Source organism: Strigops habroptila, chromosome 11 (genome assembly GCF_004027225.2).
Source record: "Strigops habroptila isolate Jane chromosome 11, bStrHab1.2.pri, whole genome shotgun sequence".
NCBI classification, from domain to species: Eukaryota; Metazoa; Chordata; class Aves; order Psittaciformes; family Psittacidae; genus Strigops; species Strigops habroptila.
Genome location: NC_046360.1, coordinates 16,748,015 through 16,768,523, shown reverse-complemented (window position 1 = coordinate 16,768,523; position 20,509 = coordinate 16,748,015). Strand labels below are relative to the sequence as shown.

At 41.4% G+C, this 20,509-nt stretch overlaps 1 protein-coding gene across 13 annotated transcripts in view; it reads right to left on the bottom strand.

The window, feature by feature from the left end:
• WNK2 (WNK lysine deficient protein kinase 2) overlaps positions 1 to 20,509 on the bottom strand; it is a 115,065-nt gene that overhangs the window by 54,160 nt on the left and 40,396 nt on the right. For all 13 annotated transcript variants that reach the window (XR_003993726.1, XM_030501355.1, XM_030501357.1 and 10 more), the window contains 5 exons: positions 19,777 to 19,997; positions 15,590 to 15,747; positions 5,541 to 5,629; positions 4,465 to 4,684; positions 2,966 to 3,254 (listed from right to left, as the gene is read on the bottom strand). Coding sequence is in view for 12 of the 13 variants with exons in the window: in XM_030501355.1 (XP_030357215.1) it covers positions 2,966 to 3,254; positions 4,465 to 4,684; positions 5,541 to 5,629; positions 15,590 to 15,747; positions 19,777 to 19,997 (977 nt within the window). In the remaining variant the exon portion in view is untranslated. The remainder of the gene's footprint in view (positions 1 to 2,965; positions 3,255 to 4,464; positions 4,685 to 5,540; positions 5,630 to 15,589; positions 15,748 to 19,776; positions 19,998 to 20,509) is intronic.

Here is a 20,509-nt window from a genome sequence, read left to right as displayed (position 1 = left end):
TAAATGCTATTTCTTTTTCCAACACTTTCCATCTTCTCTTTTTTCCATATTCCAAATAAGGTTTCACTTACTTAGCTTTTAAATAACAAATTAATTTTTAATAGCACCAGAGATGACATTTCTCTTCAGTGCTCACAAACTATTCTCCCAGCTGGCATTTTGCAAGATTAAACTACCCTCTATCATTTATTGAGCTCATTTCTAAGGCGAGGCAGCATGGCCCTGCTCCAAGGCAGGACTTTCTGCAGCACACACACTTCCATTTTGCTACAAAAAATTATTTAAGACCTCAAAAAACCCCACAGCATGTCAGTCGAGTGCTAAAGTAAAAGCTGTGAGTCACTCTCAGACGTTTATAGAACACACATTACACCCATTAAGTTATTAATTTTCAATTCTACATTTGACCTCAGATTATTATATGAATTGGTAGAACAGTAATTTATAGAGGTCTTTGGCCTAACATCACTAAGATACTGTTCAAAGATACCTGATAGTAAATTATCAAATAATACTAAGTCCTGGCTAAAAGTCGATGAGGAATAGGAAATAAACTGGGGGGCTTATATTTAGTACAGAATTCTGCCAACTCGTGTGCAACAGAACCATGGGAAGCACACGTGGGCTCCAGTACCACTGGACACAAAGAGAGTCATAATTAGGGTGTTTCTCAAAGGAATTAGCTAGCATGAAATAAGTATATGATCTAAAAAAATGGAAATGAATTCAATTTAGCTTCAGAAAAGCAGCTTTGTAAATACTGCAATGTTCTGAGTGTTATGCAAATATGGTCATATCTATACCTTGTAAATGTTTTCTTTCTTGTAGAGGCATGCCTGGTTATTCTCGTATTCAAAGCAGACCTCTGTATAGCAATTTATACAATACCTGAATTAAAGCAGCAGCTGCCTCTTTGCTAAAGATAATGCATCTTTAATTTAAATATAATTCCACAGAACAGGAAAACAGAAACATTATGATTAACAGTTCAGCAGCAAAATACGTACATCAGATTTTATCAGAAAAATTGGCCAGAAAAAAAAATGCAAGAACTTGCAAAAAATTTCAAATTTTCCAAGCTAGAATTATCTGGCCACATTTCCTTCAAGACATTTAAAAACATGAACAGATTAAGATTTCAATACCAGAGCTTGACTCAGTAATAAAGGCTGATTTTAGGAGACAGAGCCAGGGACAAGTTAATTTAGAGAAATAACACCACTGCTTCTTCATACCCTGCAATTTGCTAGAGATAAGCCTGACGCTCAGATATAAAATGAAGAAATAACAAGCTGGAAAGCAAAGCCAGGAGTTACTTATTCAGAGACAGACCAAAATCAGTGCTTGGAATTAAAACAGGATCGAAATAGCCCAGTGATCACTCTTGAATTGGTCACCAGCTGAATGTGAAGAGCTGGCACATCATCGGCTTGTAGCTACCAGAGCCTGGATGAACAAGAGCAACCACCTCCTCTGATCTGCCCTTGCTTCAAGGCCATGAGCTCAGGACAAAACAGACAGCCTGATGGAACAGAGAAAGTCCTGATCCAGCTCTGGAGGCAAAACCACCAGAGGGACGTGGAGCAGTTGGAGCGAGTCCAGAGGAGGCCACTGAGATGCTGCAAGGGCTGGAGCAGCTCTGCTCTGGAGACAGGCTGAGAGAGCTGGGCTGGGGCAGCCTGGAGAAGAGAAGGCTCCTGAAGGGGAGACCTTAGAGCAGCTCCAGGGCCTAAAGGGGCTCCAGGAAACCTGGAGAGGGGCTTTGGACAAGGGCCTGGAGGGACAGGACAAGGGGAATGGCTTTAACCTGCCAGAGGGGAGACTGAGATGAGCTCTGAGGCAGAAGCTCTTCCCTGTGAGGGTGCTGAGGCGCTGGCACAGGGTGCCCAGAGAAGCTGTGGCTGCCCCATCCCTGGCAGTGTTCAAGGCCAGGTTGGACACAGGGGCTTGGAGCAACCTGCTCTAGTGGAAGGTGTCCCTGCCCGTGGCAGAGCGTGGAACTGGATGAGGTCCCTTTCAACCCAAACCAGTTTGTGGTTCTGTGATTCTATGATCTAAGGACCCCAATAATAATTACAGCGTCAACCCACAAGGTCTGGTGCTCCCAATATGTGTGACCAAACCACAGCTGATGTTTCCCACAAAACAGGGAAATCTTGAATTGCGTCATGTAACATTCAAAGATGAACTTTTTTCTGCTGTAGGTCTTTGCACAGCTTCACAAAAAACTTCATAGAAGCCATTAAGAGTAAATTGAACAGAGAATTTGAACAGAAGCTGCAGAGCTTTGGTTTCAGCTAGGTCTGTTTTTGCATAACCATTTCAATAACCATCATAGATTCAGGGAATACCAGGTTGGAAGGGACCTCAAGGATCATCTGGTCCAAGCTCTCTAGGAAAAGCATGACCTAGACTAGATGCCCCAGCACCCTGTCCAGCCAACTCCTAAAGGTATCACTTCCCTGGGCAGATTATTACAGTGGCTGATTGTTCTCATTGTGAAAATTTTTCCTTTTCTCTCTGGTTGGAATCTCCCCAGGAGTAAGTTGTGCCCATCACTCTCTCCACGTTGCCAAAATAATTTGAAAAAGCCACCAGTCGCTCTGTCTGGTTTGATGTCAATTCAATTTCTGCAGGCTCTGAAACTGTGTTTCACACAAACTTAGCATTGTTCCCACCACCTGACATAGAAAACAGGTATTTTTGTGTTTTCTTGCTTTTCCATTTACAGATATACTAGGTTTTCTACATTTATTGCTACTGGAGGAGCTATCTCTCTATAATATACTTTTTCTTGAAACTTTCTTTCAAGATTGTTGTGAGTCTGCCCAAGACGCTCGTGTTCTTTGAGCTACTGTGCAAAAGCTTCCAGAGCAGCTCATATCACTACTGAGATCAGACTGTCATTGATTGTCACCCTCCGACATTCCTCGCCACGTGCACACAAAGCTAACCCTGGACTTACACGCAACAGAGGTGACGCTGGTGGGCAGGTTCTGCTGAAAGGGATGCTGGTCTGCCTCAGGCTCCTCAGGCTCTGACAGGACATGGTGACCAGTGTGAGAAAGGTAAGTGACCTGGACCTGCTGTGCGTGTGGCGTCTTCAGCTTCTCCAGACACTCGGAGTCCCGACGTTCCTCTGACTGCATCCTGGGCCAAATTCGCTCTCTTCTCCATAGTATTAATGCTACTCTGTCACGTATGGACTTTGCAACTATCTTGAGATCATTTTCATGAAAAAATCCAGAGTCAATCTAAAGAGAAGGCACAAACACATCAAGATTACGTGCGCACATTGTATTATTTGAATCTCTTCCCAACAGAGAAAACATCCATTTGAAAGAATGGAAATTACGTATTTACTCCTCACAAGAACAGGAAGTCAAGAGCTTGATGGGTGTTCTGAACAAAACTTCTATTCCTAGCGCATTTTAAAACACCAATGTGTAATTTCTAAGACCTGAATATAATTGGGTTAATTTATTCACCAGTTGACAACCATTGAGAAAAAGAGAGCAAATTCAACTGCAGATGGGTTCCCTCTTGGTTGTGGGTTGGGTTTTTTTTTATTCTTTTCTTTTCTGGGGGGGGGGAAGATGAACAGAATAGATAAAAAAGGAAAAGATTATTTTTGAAAAATGTTCTTTGAGCAATGCAATTGGAGTGAACATCCTACCCCTAAATCAGAACTTACTGCCTTAACTTTGCCAGCACACACAGCTTCCCACATTGCTGTGCTTGATAAGTCATGAAAGTCACAGGAAGTCACGGTAAGTCATGAAAAAAAGATCTTAACACAATTTAATCTCAAATTAGCTTCTCTTAAAAGGTAAAGTCAGTCAGTATTGATTGACTTTTATACAGAAAAAGCCTGTGACAGAGTCAAAAGCAGACCATCTTTAAAAAATCCAAAGCTTATTCCTAACTCTGTGCTGAGAGCTTGACTCTAGTTTCCTATATATGTTTGGTGATAGAGTGGCTGACCACACAGTTTCCTCATCTACATTCCTCCTAAGGAAAGCTGACAGAAAAGACTGAAAGAAGTGTTTTGAAGAATTCAGTGTGGAGTATTTTGTGATTGAACTTTTGAACTCTTCTAATTCATTTCAAGCTGCTGTCCGAAACTAAACAGATTTCAAACTAATTTTAAGACATTCAACAGCTAACAAATTGGCAAGAGTTTTCAAAATGTAAAAGTAGAAGAGACTTCTATGGTCCCTAAGCTATTTGAAATGCCTTTTCATGCATCTGCTTTCATACTTGGTGAATGATATTTTTCAGTTATTAGTTCTTCCCCATGTACCCCTTCCTTGTAGAATTCATTCTAAAATCAATGCAAACTGCTTAAACTAGACATCTGGAATGGTTTAAGTGGAAGTTACTTTACCAGACTTGTTCCTGCTGTCCTTTCAGATTTATGCACAATTAAATATATATACATTTTTTGTCAGAAGTTTATTTTACCATTTCTTGTGCAACATCATCAGGAGTTTCCTTCTCCAGATCAAAAGTAAACTCAATGGCTCCGTTATCTTTGGGTTTTCCTTTCAGTTTCTTAGGATCTTCTACCCAGAGTCTTAAGGCAATAGAGGATTTCCTACCATGGTCTTCTTCTGCAAGTTCCACTCTTACCCCAGTATCTTCAGCAAAAAAGGCATGGCTTAATAAATCTTTAATTTCATATCTGAAATGGATATAAAGAATATCAAATAGTGCAAATCTTAATTTCAGAGAAGTTTGTGACAGGAAAGTGGTGTTAAAGGCAGGAAATGTTAGCTGTATGTTTGGTGTTCATCCCTAACAAATTTGTGTTCTTAGCAAAAAGACACAGTATTTCGAGTGTTACTGTGGACTGCTGAGTGACATTTCCTGTTTCACAAAGCTTCAGCAATATTCATACCCCATCAGCATGTACAGAAATGCAGATTACAGCTTCGCTCGGTTTTTCTTGTGTATCTGACTTAAAGAGTACTAAAAAAAAAAAAAAAAAGTTCCCTCTAAGCAGGCAGTTGAGGTCCCTAAAAACTGCATTTGTGAAAGTTATGAAATACTGACCAGTAGACATACTTATCTAGGAGAAGCCAGGATAAGATTAGATTTTAAAACCAAAGCTGGAAACCAGGCACAATTTGTCTCCACATCCAGAGGTTAATGAGCCAATGGAATCTGTCTGTGGTGAATCTACCATGTCACATTCATTGTCGACCTCCACCACACTTGATGCTCCACACAGAACCTTGTAAGTGAGATTTTACAGACAGCTATGCCAGAATGTGCTAGAATACATTAGCTAGTATGTCCACAATAGTGCTTCTGACCTTATTCTTTGAAGCTGAGAGGCTGAGACACACACCAACAGCATTTATTCAACCATCCTGACATTCCTGGCAGGAAAGCAGGCAATCATTTATAGCTGTATTTCCATTCTGTATTTACTCCTGCACAGGGGAGACTCAGGGGCCAGAACAAAAACCTACAGACAGCTTTGAAATCTCTGCATACACATTATTTAATTCAAAACTTGATTAGTTGAAACAAACCTTTCTTCTTTATTTTTGCAAATGCACTCCCCAATTATCTCCTTAATTTCAGGATCAGTAACTTTCTCAAAGCTTGCTGGCTTTATACCCTAAAAGGACAGAGAAAAACAATTTAGTTTGGAAAAGAATTGCATTATATCTCTTAATTAAGAACATTTTCCCTACATTTTACAGTCAATTCAACTCTTGGGGTAACTAATACTTCGAAGTTGTTAGTCTTAATGCAAAACTGAATTGAAGAAATAGGACTACCATACTTCTAAGTACCACTGCACTTCAAATTAAGCACTCTAGTTTGTACATGAACATACACAGGGCAAATCTCCCATTTTCTTTACTAACCTTTGCAAACCTTACCTTTATATTTCGAAATCAATATTCAAGAAACACCAAATTTTAAATTTTCAAAATAACTTCTCTGAAATTTTTTTCTTTTTTTTTTTTGTCTTAACTCTCAAAACACAAAATTAATAAAGACAAATAATCATGTTTTTCTTCAAACAGCCAGTTTAAAGAATGAGTCAAAAGTACCTTGGAATATTCCAAACTCCTGTTTCCCACATCTTTTAATATTTTGCTTTTCTATGTCCCAAACACTCTCCAACACCTCCACTCCCCCAAAAAAATCAAAACCCAACCCCAGAAGCAAGCAGGGCAGCAGGAGAATATGCCCAACAGCTCTTTGTAACTCCTGCATTTCCCCAGCACATTGTTAGAATCTCATGGGGAATAAGTGGCAGAGCAGGTGCAACTCATAAATCAACCTATAAATCAAGTTCAGTCTCTGTTAACTGTTGACATTTTTGCTGGGAATAGCGTTCAGTTCCAGATTTGGAATAGCCAACCTATAAGCATGGCCTTTCAAGGAGAAAACCCAACTGTTTCTTGCAGGAAAAAAACTTTAAAAGAAGCACATACACTTCTAGGGCAGTCAGAGGTCATCTCTCCCTACTTCCTAATATGCCAGGATGAAGATCTTAACTCAGCATGATCCTTCTCGGGGTATATAGCCACAATTAAAACATATATTAACATAAAGAGGAACTGTAGGAGTGGTAGTATGCAAGCTCTCAGTCTAAATGACAGTTTATATATTATGTCATCTTTCTTAATCAAGATATACTAAACAACAAGCTAGGGGGAACACCTGGGCAGTCAACACACGTGCATTTTCAAATCCCAGGCTGACAGTTTCTTCTGATGCCAGTGTCCTGGGTTCAGCTGTAACAGACTGTTACTGGGCTGCTCTTATCTCAATCCATGGGATTTACATTCTTTCGATTCTCCTCTCCATCCCTCTGGGAGTGGGGGAAGAAAGAAGGGGGAAGTGAGCGAGCGGCTGTGTGGTTCTGAGTTACCGGCTGGGCTTAAACCACAACAGCCAGGTTGCGGCAGGGAGGAAGGGATGTTCCGTTAGGAACAGCCATCATTTCCAGCGTGGCCACCCTACTGCTCTCCTTGCCAAATAACACAGGAGCAACTAAACAGGTACTCCAACATCTGTAATGCTGGTAACTCATTCCATGCAGTTCAACAGAAGATATCCTGTGAACACTTTTCATGTACATACACAGCCACAGATGAGAAAAGTGGCAACACAAAAAGTTACCCCTTTTACGTGTGATTTTCAGCTTAAATCACACCACCACCACCACAACAAAACAAAACAAACAAAAAAAAAGATTCCATTTTAAAACCACAGAACATCTCTACCTACTAAAACAAGATGTGTGAGGGTGAAAATTAGTTTGGAAACCGATTCTGCAGTTAGGCGCTATTACTTAAGGACCCAAGCATTTCCAATGAAGTCAATAAGAAGAATAAAGGATAATCAATAAGAAAGATAAAGGAAATGTTTCCTTTATCTAAAAACCCAGAATCTGATTAAGCACGTAACTGAATGGGATTGGGACATTTAACTCCATTCAAAATCCTTTTAAAGTTTCACTCTGAAAGAACAGTAAATGATGGATCACGCAGTGGCAGATAAGGAGGCTTGAAGTCCTGAAGAGTGGACTTTTGTCTCACTTGGATAACAAAAAGAAAATATATATTTCAGAAGCTGTCTGTAAGTACTTCACTGAATTTAGTCTTGAATAAATGTTATGGGTGAATTTTAGAGAGGGCTGGCACCTCTCTGAGGATTTCTGAATATTCTAGCATCAGGTTATACTTTTATCTTCTCATTAATATTCTGTTGTACTCAAGCCTCAGATTCAACTTTAGACTTGGATTTATTTCTGTCATGTCAACCAGTCCCTTTTTGTTTTGAAACCTGAGAGTGAAATATGCAATTCATAAATTTTGGGGGAAAAAAAAGACAGAATAGTCACATAAAGACTCAGCTTCCCAGCTTTGCCTCAGAAGAGAGCTGCCGAGAGCCACACAAACCAGTCTTGTAGGAACAAACCAGAATAATCTATACCTTGGCTGCCTGGTTGTGACCCACTAAAATGAATTATTTGCTTAAAGCAAACCTAAATGTTACTTATGAGGGTTCAGATATAGTATGTTAGAAAAATGTGTCAAAGTGGTAGGAGTGCCTGGCCTTCAGTTTGCTCAAAACAAGCAAAAGCACCACAGTGTGTCAAGAGCTCAGATACCTGAAATGGAAATGAAAGAAAACAAAGCACCACCAAAAGATGTTTTTAGCATGAGTCCTCTATGCATAATACACTCTAAAGCTACAGGAACTTACTGTGTTCTCAGATGGGGAGGAGTTTGAAGAACTCTTTGGCAATTCACAATGGAAAGCAATAGGACAAACATGTATATTTTCCAACACTGCAGTTTGCTATAGGAAACCACTGATTTCCATCTCAGTGATACTTAACAGGAAGAATTTGTAATAAAGATATCTTAATTACAATCTTACTGTTTACGGAAAAATAGTCCATAAATGTCCATCAGTATCAATGTAACAGGATGTGGGGTGTGGAACAGAACACCCCAAACACCAAAAAAAATCCCCAAACAAAGCAGTAGAGGCAACTTTCACCAAACTACCTGAAGAGCTTCCAGCTACCTAGAGGAACATACTGCTCACGGATCTACACACTCCAGAGAACCTGCCAATTGCTTTTTATAATTGCAGAGTGCAGTCATGGGTATCTTAATACACACTGAACAGATGAGATACAAATAGCATCAGGCATGTTACAGCATCTCAATTTAATTTTCTTTTCCAGAATTCACGAACAATCTCCAGTTACATGGTTCAGCTTGAACACTGACATGACTGGGATGGAGCAGGATCGGATATCTTGGGCATCTATAAAATCAGGTTTGCCTGGAAATCGTCCTTTTGAGAGATGCCTAAGAAAGAACTGACCCTGATTTCTGACCTTACAAATTGCTTCCACTAAATAAATTAAAAAAAAAAAAAAAAAAAAAAAAAAAAAAAAAAAAAAAAAAAAGGCAAGCAACTTCTTCAAACACCATTTTACTTTCAACATCTTTGGAAGGAACACTGACTCCTCTCGGAACATCTATTGTATTAATCTAGTGAACAGCTAAGCTATGAATAGATGACTAAAACAAACAAGGACAAAATATGCACAGTGAACAGAACTACTTTACCGAAGTGTGTTCTTTCAATGCCCATATGCTGTTGCATGCTTTTCCTCCTTACTCCTCAGTAAAACCTCCAAGGCCATCCCATTGTCATGCTGCAAACCCTCCCCACAGTGCTGTGCCCTGATGCTTACAGCCCTCCTGACAGTGAAGGGGGTTTATGTGAAAAGCAGGTTTCTACTTGCAACCATACATTTATACAAAAGCCATTTGTCTTCCCTGAGCATTCCCAAGGAAACATGGCACCAAAATGCAAAGTATATTAGCTAAGGAATTATCTATGACACTTGAAAACTGTACAGCTGTCTTGTAAAGAACAGTAAATTCAACACCACTGCATCTGGAATGCAGGGCTAAGTGATTGACAGAAGGTGCATAGAGATACTTTTACGCAAATTCTTTAAATGCTAATATGTATATCTATATAATCCAAGAGCAAAATGAGAGAAGATCAAACAATCTTCTTTTTGAGAATTTCTCTGTCTCAACCAGGATGATTTACTCTGAATCCCTCGCCACCACTTTCTCTCCTCACATTCTTTCTGAAGCGATTAGATTTGAAATACACTGCACCCCAGTGTAAGATAGTTGAGTTGACAGTCAGGCACATACAGGACATTAAAGTTTGAACCTTCATGTCGGGGGCAACTCTGTGAAGTTTCTTTTTCAGAGGCCTAAAACCAACCTCTTGTGATTTTTCCATCAGCAGAGATGCTGTATAAGAGGCACAGCATATGCCAGACAAGCCAACTTCAAGTCTGACCCCTTGTCAGTTAGGGATTTTTCTAAAGGCTTTCCTTTCACCTAGAAGGTGCCCTCCTTATCTAGATACAGTCACCTTTGGACTAGACCACCACCTTCTACCTGAAGGTAGTTTCTAGACTCACGTAGTTCCTAGAAAATGAAAAAAAAATCTTTCTTCAAAAAAAAGGTGAAACCATGTTTCCAACTGCAATTCCACCCTCCCACAGATGCTCTGAAGTTAATAAAGTGCACATAAAGTTCTCAGTTTTGCCAGGATTTTGTTCCACAACATTCAGCAGTGAGCTCACTATGTACAATTATAAGCTCATCTCTACTTCACTCTAAAAAGGTACTAAATCCTAATGCTAATCTAAGAAGATTATCTGCAGAGCTAAGAACGTACCTGAAACAGACAAAGTCTGCACAATGACATTTATAACATTATTTGTCTGTTGTTGCTGTGCTACAGCTATAGCATTTGTTCTGTGTGAGCAATATAGAATATAGCCTGCAAATGCTGGGAAAACATTCAATACATTTATATAACAGAAACAAAATGAAAACTTACAATGCAAAACCAATACAAACATGAGTGTTGTTTTAAAGCACAAGTTTGTGCTGGTGACCTCATACCCAATGAGGTCACCACAAACCCCTGGCAGATACAGCCAGCCTGCTGTGCATTCTGCAGCGCATCAGTAAGAAAACATTGGGCTGGAGCTGCATGGGAAGGTCACAGGCTCCAGTGCTTCGTTGTTATTGTCTACATCAAAATCACTTGGCAGAAAAAAAAAAAAAAAAAAAAAAAAAAAAAAAAAAACCCCCACACAACTAAGAAAAGCCATCAAGTTATGCATGAAAAAAGAGATTATGGCATCGGAATGAAAGGTCACTGCAAAGATGCTGACCAGGAAGTCACTTCAAAGTTAACTGCAGAAAACATGCCTTGGACCTGCTGTTTGAAAATTATGTATTTTCTATTTATATTGCATATGAATTTTTTAATGCTTACACTCCATAATTCAGGCTGAAAGGGCAGAGAGAGAGGTGACAAGTCCTACAAGCGTGTCTCATCTGGCAAAGAAATGAGCCCCTCTGTACAGTTAAAAATTACTGCCACTTCATCCTGGACATACATTTAGACAGATCTAAAAACAAGCGTAGAAAACTTAGGTAGCAATTAAGCCATGAGAATATGGCCAGGCAGAATAAAAGGTTACTGAAATAAATAACTATAATAACCATACACTACAGACACACATAATGCATAGTATCTTAAAACAGTAATGTCTCAGAAGGGTAATGTTTCTATTTTCCATACCAATAAGGACCACCAATGCATAGGACTCAATGCCTATGACTTTAATTGTATCTTATGTCCTATTAGCAGGCAAGAGTTTGATAGAATGTTATAAGAGAATAGCAACAATTGGAAAAGGCATTAGAATGTCAAAATCAAACTAATACACTGGCTGTGCTGGGCAGCAGCAGGAACGTGCAGCCCAGAGTAACCCAAAGTAAGGTTAGAGGCAGTCTGAAGAATAAGCTGGTTATTGTACCTTCACTAGCAAGCAATTGCTTGCTTGATGCAAACACTAGCAAACAATTCTGACCCCTCTACATGCTACTGGCACCTCCCATGGTTGCCACCACGATGCCGAGCCCAAGGCAGGAAAAGCAAATTATTTTAAGCTTTTAAAATACAAGCATCAGCAAACACATTTTTACACTACATTGGCCCTCAATTTAAAACACTAAAAATAGTGTTTACATTTCTGGGGCATAAACCTACACTTTCATCAAAAATTAAGTAAATTTCTCACTGACAAGCTGAAATATGTGACAGCCTTCAGGGGCACCACACCACTGATCCCCTCCATCGCAGAAGGTCAGGGCCACCTCTGGCTCTACTGCGAGCCCCCAGCCTCATCTAACACTGGGAAGACAACAGTCTAATTCAGCCTCTTGGTTTTAGTCTAGGCTCCATTTCTACCCCGTATTTCAGTCTAGTAAAACCTAACACTAGCACTAGCTGCTGCATGACCAAACCTTAACCCTTCATGGAAAGTGATTTTAAAGCCTTTTCGGCTGTAAGTCGTCACCGCCCCAACTAACAGAGCAGACCTCATGGTCTGGTGATGGCTCAGGATTCACACCCTGAATCCCTGCCCCTCCACAGCAGCAGCAGCTTCCCTGACCCCCAGGCTGCAACTCACGTGGGTCATAGTGGGGTTCTTTGCTGTTGCCAGCTCTCCTGCAGATGCAGCTCCTCTAGAGAAGCTGTTGAGCCCACGCCAGAGGTTCCTCCTGGGACAGAGCATCTCCCCGCTGTTCCTCTTGCACCCTCACTAAGAGGTCCACCCCCTGCTCCTCCTCCCTATCTGACAATTCATGCAGCTCATGGCATTCACAGGGCTTTCCCCCTCTTCACAGGGAGGTGGTTAACCCCTTCCTTGGAACGACAGCAATGCCAGCTTTTCTGTCTAAGGAATCTTGGTGTCTTTGCTCCCACTGCTACCGGAGTTCTGCTGAGAAATACAGTAAACACATCCTCTGTGCCTGTGCCTGATGTCATCTGTTTCAGCTTTCCCTGCCAGACAGTTCTGTTTCAAAAATACCCCTTACAAGTAATAAAGTGACCTTTCAACAGCTTCACCATTACTTCTTTATGATAAGCATGATTTTCCATCTCTAAAGTTGCTAGTATAAAATCGGTTTTACAAAGTTCTATTAACTTCCCATATAATCCTCAGCTATGTAAAGGTTATTGCCATAGAAAACGAGTTGCTCAGGCCTTCATCAGTGTTTAGAAAAAATGACTACTTAAGTCTGCAAATTGAAATATAACATCTAATTAGGAACCCCCTGATGAATCATTATTCTTTGTCATCTTGGATATTGCTTTGATAAATGAGGTTTAGGAGTCTTGCAAAGTCTGAATTACCAGCATTCCAGATGGCTAAGAGTAACTGTGGGTTGAAAGCAATACTCCAGGAAGAGAGAAAACTACCAGAAATCAGGGTTGCAGTCACAGAATCCCAGACTGGTTTGTATTGGAAGGGACCGTAAAGCTCATCCACTTCCAACCCCCTGCCACGGGCAGGGACACCTTCCACTAGAGCAGGTTGCTCCAAGCCCCTGTGTCCAACCCGGCCTTGAACACTGCCAGGGATGGGGCAGCCACAGTTTCTCTGGCCACCCTGTGCCAGCGCCTCAGCACCCTCACAGGGAAGAGCTTCTGCCTCAGAGCTCATCTCAATCTCCCCTCTGGCAGGTTAAAGCCATTCCCCCTTGTCCTGTCCCTACAGGCCTTTGTCCAAAGCCCCTCTCCAGGTTTCCTGTAAGCACCCTTTATCCACTGGGAAAGATCCAGCTTTATCAAGCTACAAATGTCAGCTTGCAACAGGTGTCCTGGGTTCAGCTATAGCAGTCATTTTTTTCTCCTTCTTAGTGGCTGGTGCAGTGCTGTGTTTTTGACTTTCAGCCTGGGAACAACGCTGATAACACCGATGTTTTTGGTTGTTGCTAAGTAATGTTTACTCCGACCAAGGATTTTCTCAGTCTCATGCTCTGCCAGGGAGGAGGGGAAGCCAGGAGGAAGCAGAGACAGGACACCTGACCCAAACTAGCCAAAGGGGTATTCCATACCACAGCACGTCATGCCCAGTATATAAACTGGGGGGAGTTACCCGGAAGGCCAGATCGCTGCTCGGGTCGGGCTGGGTATCGGTCGGCGGGTGGTGAGCAATTGTATCCTCCCCCCTTGCTATTTCACTAATCATTATTATCATTGGTGGTAGCAGTAGTGGTTTTGTATTATACCTTAGTTACTGGACTGCTCTTATCTCAACCCGTGGGAGTTACATTCTTCCAATTCTCCTCCCCATCCCTCTGGGAGCGGGGGGAGGAAGAAGCGGGGATAGTGAGCGAGTGGCTGCGTGGTTCCGAGTTACTGGCTGGGCCCAAACCACGACAAACAGGTTACACAAAAATGGGATAAAGCTGCTTCCCCTCTTTAGATGTGTCCTCCTGCTTTCAGAAAGTGATGGCCATCTCTCATTTCCACCAGGGACACCCTCATGTGTCCTGTGATACTGACTTCAACTTTTAAATAGAGACTCCCAAGTAATTTGCATCCTCCCTCTCCCACCAGGTTAGCAGCAGTACAGCCTGTTAGCACAGCCATCTACAAGAGCACCGACTTCCTGGCATCCCAGTCATCAGTGGTGAGAAAAGACAGATACTGAACAATGCAAACTAGAGCTATAAAAATTAAAATTGCAGATCAACCCATCATCTGGCACATGCAAGTGTTTGGGTGTCTGATCTCTACATCCAGTGTGAGCAATTGGTGGACAGCAAAATTGATAACGCAATTTTGACCTCGAGCAGTGTTTGCTGACTGTGGGATTTCACGGAACCCTATTAGTACTAGCCTGATTCAATGAACCTCTTGAAGAAGGCAAGTGGTCTCAAGTACCTTTCAAAATTGACCAGTTATTATTATGTTTCATTTGGGAAGACTATTGGTCATAAGCAGTTGGATAAGAGGAATATAAACTAATTTTGGGACCACACTTTCAGAAACTAAGAGATGGATCCATTCAATGTATCTCCTATTCAAACCTAACTACTCTTCCTACCTTACAGGTCAAAGAAATAAAAGCAATGTTATCTGTAGCTAATCTTTGCAAATTTTAGTGCAGCTTTCTTCTGAGGATTACCCTCTTCCCATCCCGAGTGTGCTGACTGCATCTTTTGGTGATGCACAAGGGTCAAACCATATAGCTCACCCTCTTCTTTTGTAACAACCAGATGGAAGGACGTACCTGGGACAATCTTTGACAAACCAGTCTTTTTAACATAATCTATCCTGAAAAGAACCTCCTGTAACTCTTGGTTTCACTTAACCAAGTAGAGCAGCATATAACTACAGCTTCCAAAGCCTTTGGCAAGTCTCATTTCCCCGCAGTCAGTGATTTGCATCTTACAGACTCAGGAGTTTTTTCAAGCATTCACAGTACAGCTCATGTAGACAAATACATTTATCATCTGGGGGTGAGAAAGAGGGACAGGGTATTTTGTTCAGTGTAAAGATTATTTTAGATTGACTTCTCTAGCCTAACCTCACCTGAAAATGCAGCAAAACCATTTCCTTGGTTCCTCTCTCTGGGGATTACCACACTTTTGCAGAGCTCCAAAATGCAGATACAAAGCTCCTCTGGCTGACTCCAAAACTAAACATTGCTAAGTTCTCCCTTTTATATCTTCAGGTAATTTCTTACATGCACAAATGGAGGGAATCTGTACCGGAAATCTGAATCCAACATCCTCCACCATATAAGTAAGTATTTTAGCTGTAACCTGAAAGTGAGTCCTTTTGTGGGAAACTTGATCAAACCTGAAAGGTCCCCATTTAGGAGGCAAGACTAGAGCAAAGATTTTTTTCCCTGCTCATTCTTCAACAGTTTCATGTATTTTTGGCTGATGGAGATTAAATCAGCAACAAAGATTACTGAAAATACTTTATGCTGCTGCAGTATAAACAACAGGATCCAATTGTGGAATTGCAAGTTTACACATGAATCTGCAACAGGCTTGTGCAACCCAGAGCTCAGACACCTCAACTTCTACAACACACCACACATTCAACAGTACTGACACCTCATTCACATACATTTTTAAACCTTCAAGCTACAAAATTCCAGTACAAATGAAGGAAGTTTACTCACACAGGTTACTTTCCGGTAAATTTGAGCAGCATTCTGGCATTCTGAGTAAGGGTATTCTGAGGTAGCCATTTCCAACATGCACATTCCAAAGGCATAGACATCCACAGATTCATCGTAGTGTTCCTCATACATTTCTGGGGCCATGAATTCTGGTGTACCTACACAGACATGTGCAATAAGAATGTAAATCATTTATAAGTTCTAAATAGCTTTAACCACAACCTTTTCACCTTTAAGAAGTGTGCCCATTATAGCAGTGTACAGGTGCACGTGAAATTATTTCAAAAGGGGGAAGTAACCAGCTCAAGCATTGTCCAGGGAAGAAACCCAAAGTCAACACACACACTTACATACCCATGGCTCGCTGGCCATGGGTATGTAATAGTCTGGGTTGGAAGGCACCTTCAGAGCTCATCTACGCAATGAGCAGGAACATCTTGAATAATAAAAGGGGGAAGAGGAGAGAAGAGAAATACAAAAAAGAAAGCGGAGGAGGGGGAGGAAAGTATCAAAATTTCAAAACCAGAACAGAAGAATGAGGTGGGGCATACTGTCTGACCATCGTACAAGCCATGAAATGGTTTCTTTTCTGGGTGGAGAGCGGGAAAATCTACAGGAGAGTAGAAATGAGAACCTTCGCTCTTGGTTTTATCCATGCAAATTTGCATTTTTTTCCCCTCCAGAGATACATAGCAACCACCCAGCAGATAGACAGCTCTTTGGAAGCAAGTAGTATCACAAATCACCTACAAAGTCACGCTCGAAACATTAAACCTAATTCTGTCACTAGTTTAGTGGGACAAATCAATGAGGCTACTCATAGGACACAGTCCTACTCAACAGGTATTAGGGTGGCAGAAGTCTGATTCAAGTGGATAAATATTAAGTGAAGCACTGTACTTCCTGCTTCATAACTTGGAGCACTGTGTACAGTTCTGCTGTTGCCAGACATGGAACTCTTGGAGCAGCTCCAGGGGAGGCCACGACGATGATCAGGGGCTGGAGCACCTCCCATACAAAGACAGGCTGAGAACATTGGGGCTGTTCAGCCTGGAGAAGAGAAGCTGCACGGAGACCTCAGAGCAGCTTCCAGGGTCTGAAGGGGGCTACAAGGACGCTGGAAAGGGACTCTTCATCAGGGACTGTAGTGATAGGACAAGGCGGAATGGCTTTAAACTTAAACAGGGGAGATTTAGGTTTGATATCAGGAAGAAATTCTTCCCTGTGAGGGTGCTGAGGCGCTGGCACAGGGTGCCCAGAGAAGCTGTGGCTGCCCCAGTCCTGGCAGTGTTCAAGGCCAGGTTGGACACAGGGGCTTGGAGCAACCTGCTCTAGTGGATGGTGTCCCTGCCCGTGGCAGGGGGTTGGAGCTGGATGATCTTAAGGTCCTTTCCAACCCAAACCATCCTGTGATTCCGTGATTCTATAAGGGGAAGTTGCAGCTTTATGACAAGCAGCAACTTACAACGCCTGCCACGTCTGCACAGCAAACTACTCTGAAAAGTGTGGTCTTATAAAGCAAAGGGGAAAAAAAATTACCAATTGGGTAATTTATTCCAGGAAATGCATCCTGCAATGTAATTTACGCTTAGGAGTCAAGACTAATTTACTTCCTTTTTACATTTAGAAAAGATGAAGGAAGAGAGATCAATGCCTGTATGTTGCGGGGGAGGACCAGCAAGCCATGGGCACTGGGATGCCAAAAGGAGCGTGAGAGATCTCAGACCACATTAAAGACCCAGACAAACCCTTCCTGTCCAGCCCAACAGCAGCCCCCAGGACCCAAACTGCCCCCATCACCCTGCAGCAGCCTGGGGCCCTTCCTTTTTTGTTATAACATCTCTTCATCAGCAGATAAAGCACAACTGTAATGAAAGTAACATATACTAGAAGAAAATAGTTCTCGTATATGTTTGCGGACTTGATGTTAGGTTTTTTTTCTTCAATGTCAACATTAACAGTGTCTCTCAGAATCAGGGTATGTCAGTAAAAACTCTGCTTTTGCACATTTTCTTGGCCTAACTCACAAAACAGCACAAATATTCCTGTAAAATTAATTTTACAAAATTTGGGATCGGTCTCTCTCATTGTGTATGTTCCTCCCACCTCTTAAAGACACTCAGCTTTTGTAAATCAAGACGACCCAGGAGGTGGAAGCTCAGCTTAGTGCCTGCTCTTTAGGGTTTTTGTGACAGCGGTGGTGGCTGCTGCTCTGCAGTGGTTAACAACTGACACAGAGAGAGGGGTTTGGAGCTGCTACCTCAATTTAAAAGGAACGAGACTCAGAGGCAGCAGCGAATCTCATGAATTAGGGAGCATCTAAAGGAAATCTGAAAGTGCCAGCAAAAGCCTAAGAAGCAAATGAAATTCTTGACACCATGCCAAAAGAGCATGAAAATGTCATTTTCCCCCATTCCTCAGGGGTGGGAAGGAATATACACAAGCACCCTTCAACAAAACAGACTACCTAAATGTAAAGTTGCTCAGTGTCTATTCAGCTCCCTTGGCAGAAGGAGTTTTGCCCTGGCTCGGCTCGCTGCAGAGATACACTGCAAGGTCAGATGAGTATCAATGATGGCACAAATGCAGCAAGGGAAAAACTGGACCTCAGCCATGCTGACTTCATTCCATTCAAGCCAATGTAAAATCACAGTTACTAATATTTCTTTAAAGCTGCTGCATTTACAGAAGGGGTAGAATCACTCATGTGACCTGTGTTTTCAAGCCCTCCTAATTCTTTCCTTGGAGCAGCCCTACTCATGAAAAAGGTAGGCTTAGATATATTGCCAAAACAAATGCGGACACCTTGCCAGGAACCTGCAGCCCTTTTCAGTATTGAGCTTCTTTTAGACACGAGCGTGCTTTGGTGGTGTTGCGGTAACAACTAATTTTACAAAAGCTTGTATTGGTACTACTGATACTATTCCATTATGTCCTGTGGACAATTGTTCTACTGCAAAAAAGTATGTGAAGAAATACTGACCCTCAACAGCAAATTATTAGGAGTTAAAAACTAGAGATCCACCAATTACTGAAAGTTAAATTTAACAGCTACAAACCAACATCATTTCACTAAAATCCAGAAGGCTAAGCACACCTACGGCTGCCAAGCACATACCCAAGATTTCTATCATTCTGACTTCCAACACACTGGGGTCCCTAAGCATTAAGGTTGATACTTGATAATTTTTTACAATTATTTGTACTAATCTCTGGAAATTTGAGATGCTAAAATAGTTATTTAAGCAGCTACTGCTTGAAAGACAGGGTGCTATTTTCATATATAGTAAGAGAACAGCGGCTGTCACTATCAGTTTGCTAACTCTAATCACCTAGAATCTAATTTCCATTTATATTGTAAGTTCAAATACGACTACATGTGTAATAACTTTCCCCACTTTCAGCATCCTCTCTGAAGAATGTGCAGCTTTCTAGAATCATCATCTACAGATCTAAACAAAGGGAATCTGCTATGGAAGTTTGGGTATTAAAAAAAAAAAAAAAATAGAAAAAGAAAATCCACCACAGAATGTTTGAGAATTCAGGATGTTACATTGACACAGAAAACGCTATGTGTAACTTCCGCAAGGAAACGACGTCCTTGGACAGTCATTCAGGAAACATCCTCCCAGTCCAAGCAAACCCAAGTTCTAACACTCCTCACACGGGCACCTTCTGAGGGCACCATCTATTGTATATCCTAGTGGAAATCTCTTTTAATTTTGTACCTGCTGATTTGATGTTGTTTCAGCAGAACTCTGCCAGGATGGCATCGAGGCAGGGACAAGCTCTGCAGTTGCCTGCAGCCTGTTCTGCTGATGCCCCAGTAAATGGGATAAGGTGTTCCAGCTACACCAGCTCCCTGCAGCCACTCTGCAAAGGAGAAGCCTGGCTCTGCAGTAGAATATATGGATACCAAGTAATATTTCAATTAAAAAAACCCAACAATAACGAAATAAAAGTGCTTTACCATTGAGACACAGAAGGAAAAGAGTAAGTCATGGTCATGATGCCATTTCCTACTGACTCAGATTTTTAGTGGTATAAAGTGAATAGTCACAAAGACACTTTAATCCCTTCTACTAACTTACATGTGAAAAACACACTAGTGCAAAACATGAAAGAAAGGTATTAAAAAGACAACCACCACACCAAGAGCAGGAAGCCAAGGAGAACAGGACAATTACCTATTACACTTTTGGCAAATGAAGCTCTCTTGAGGGTTGCCAGACCCAAGTCTCCTATTTTCACAGATCCAGTTGGCCCAGTAATAAAAATATTGTCACATTTTAAGTCTCTGTGAATGATTGGCGGAGTTCTTGTGTGCAAGAAGAGAAGACCCTTCAGGATTTGCCGGCACCAACTACGCAGGACTTTTGGTTTCATCACTTTAAATCTTTTCAGATACCTAGAGCACAAACATACACAGAAGTAAGCATAAAGAAAATGAAGTGTTATTAGAGATTCTAGGGGCTTTAACAGCTGAAATGCCATTCCAGATGAAAGCCCCTTATTAGATGCTATAACAGCAGCTCAGAAATATCACAAAATTGAAAGAAATAGATTTTTTCAATGGAGGAATTAAAGCATTCATTTTCAGGGAGGAAGATAATAAGCATTTTTGGTGCAAATACAACCAAATATTTGCAAGTCTAATAAGTACAGCAATTCACTTCACACAGAGAACAGCTTTACAATATGTTTCCTATATTTAAATCAGAAGAATACTGAAGTTTAATTTTAACCACAAGGTTTTGACCTCTGGACCATGCACCTGCATTTTTTCCATTTACCTAAAACGCCAATTGGAAGGGTATATTTTGGAAAGCTGTAGAACCTGCTAATGCACGGGTAGAGCAGCACACTGGATATACGCAGTGATGAATCCTGCTCCCATTGGGGATGAAAATCTGTTCCAGA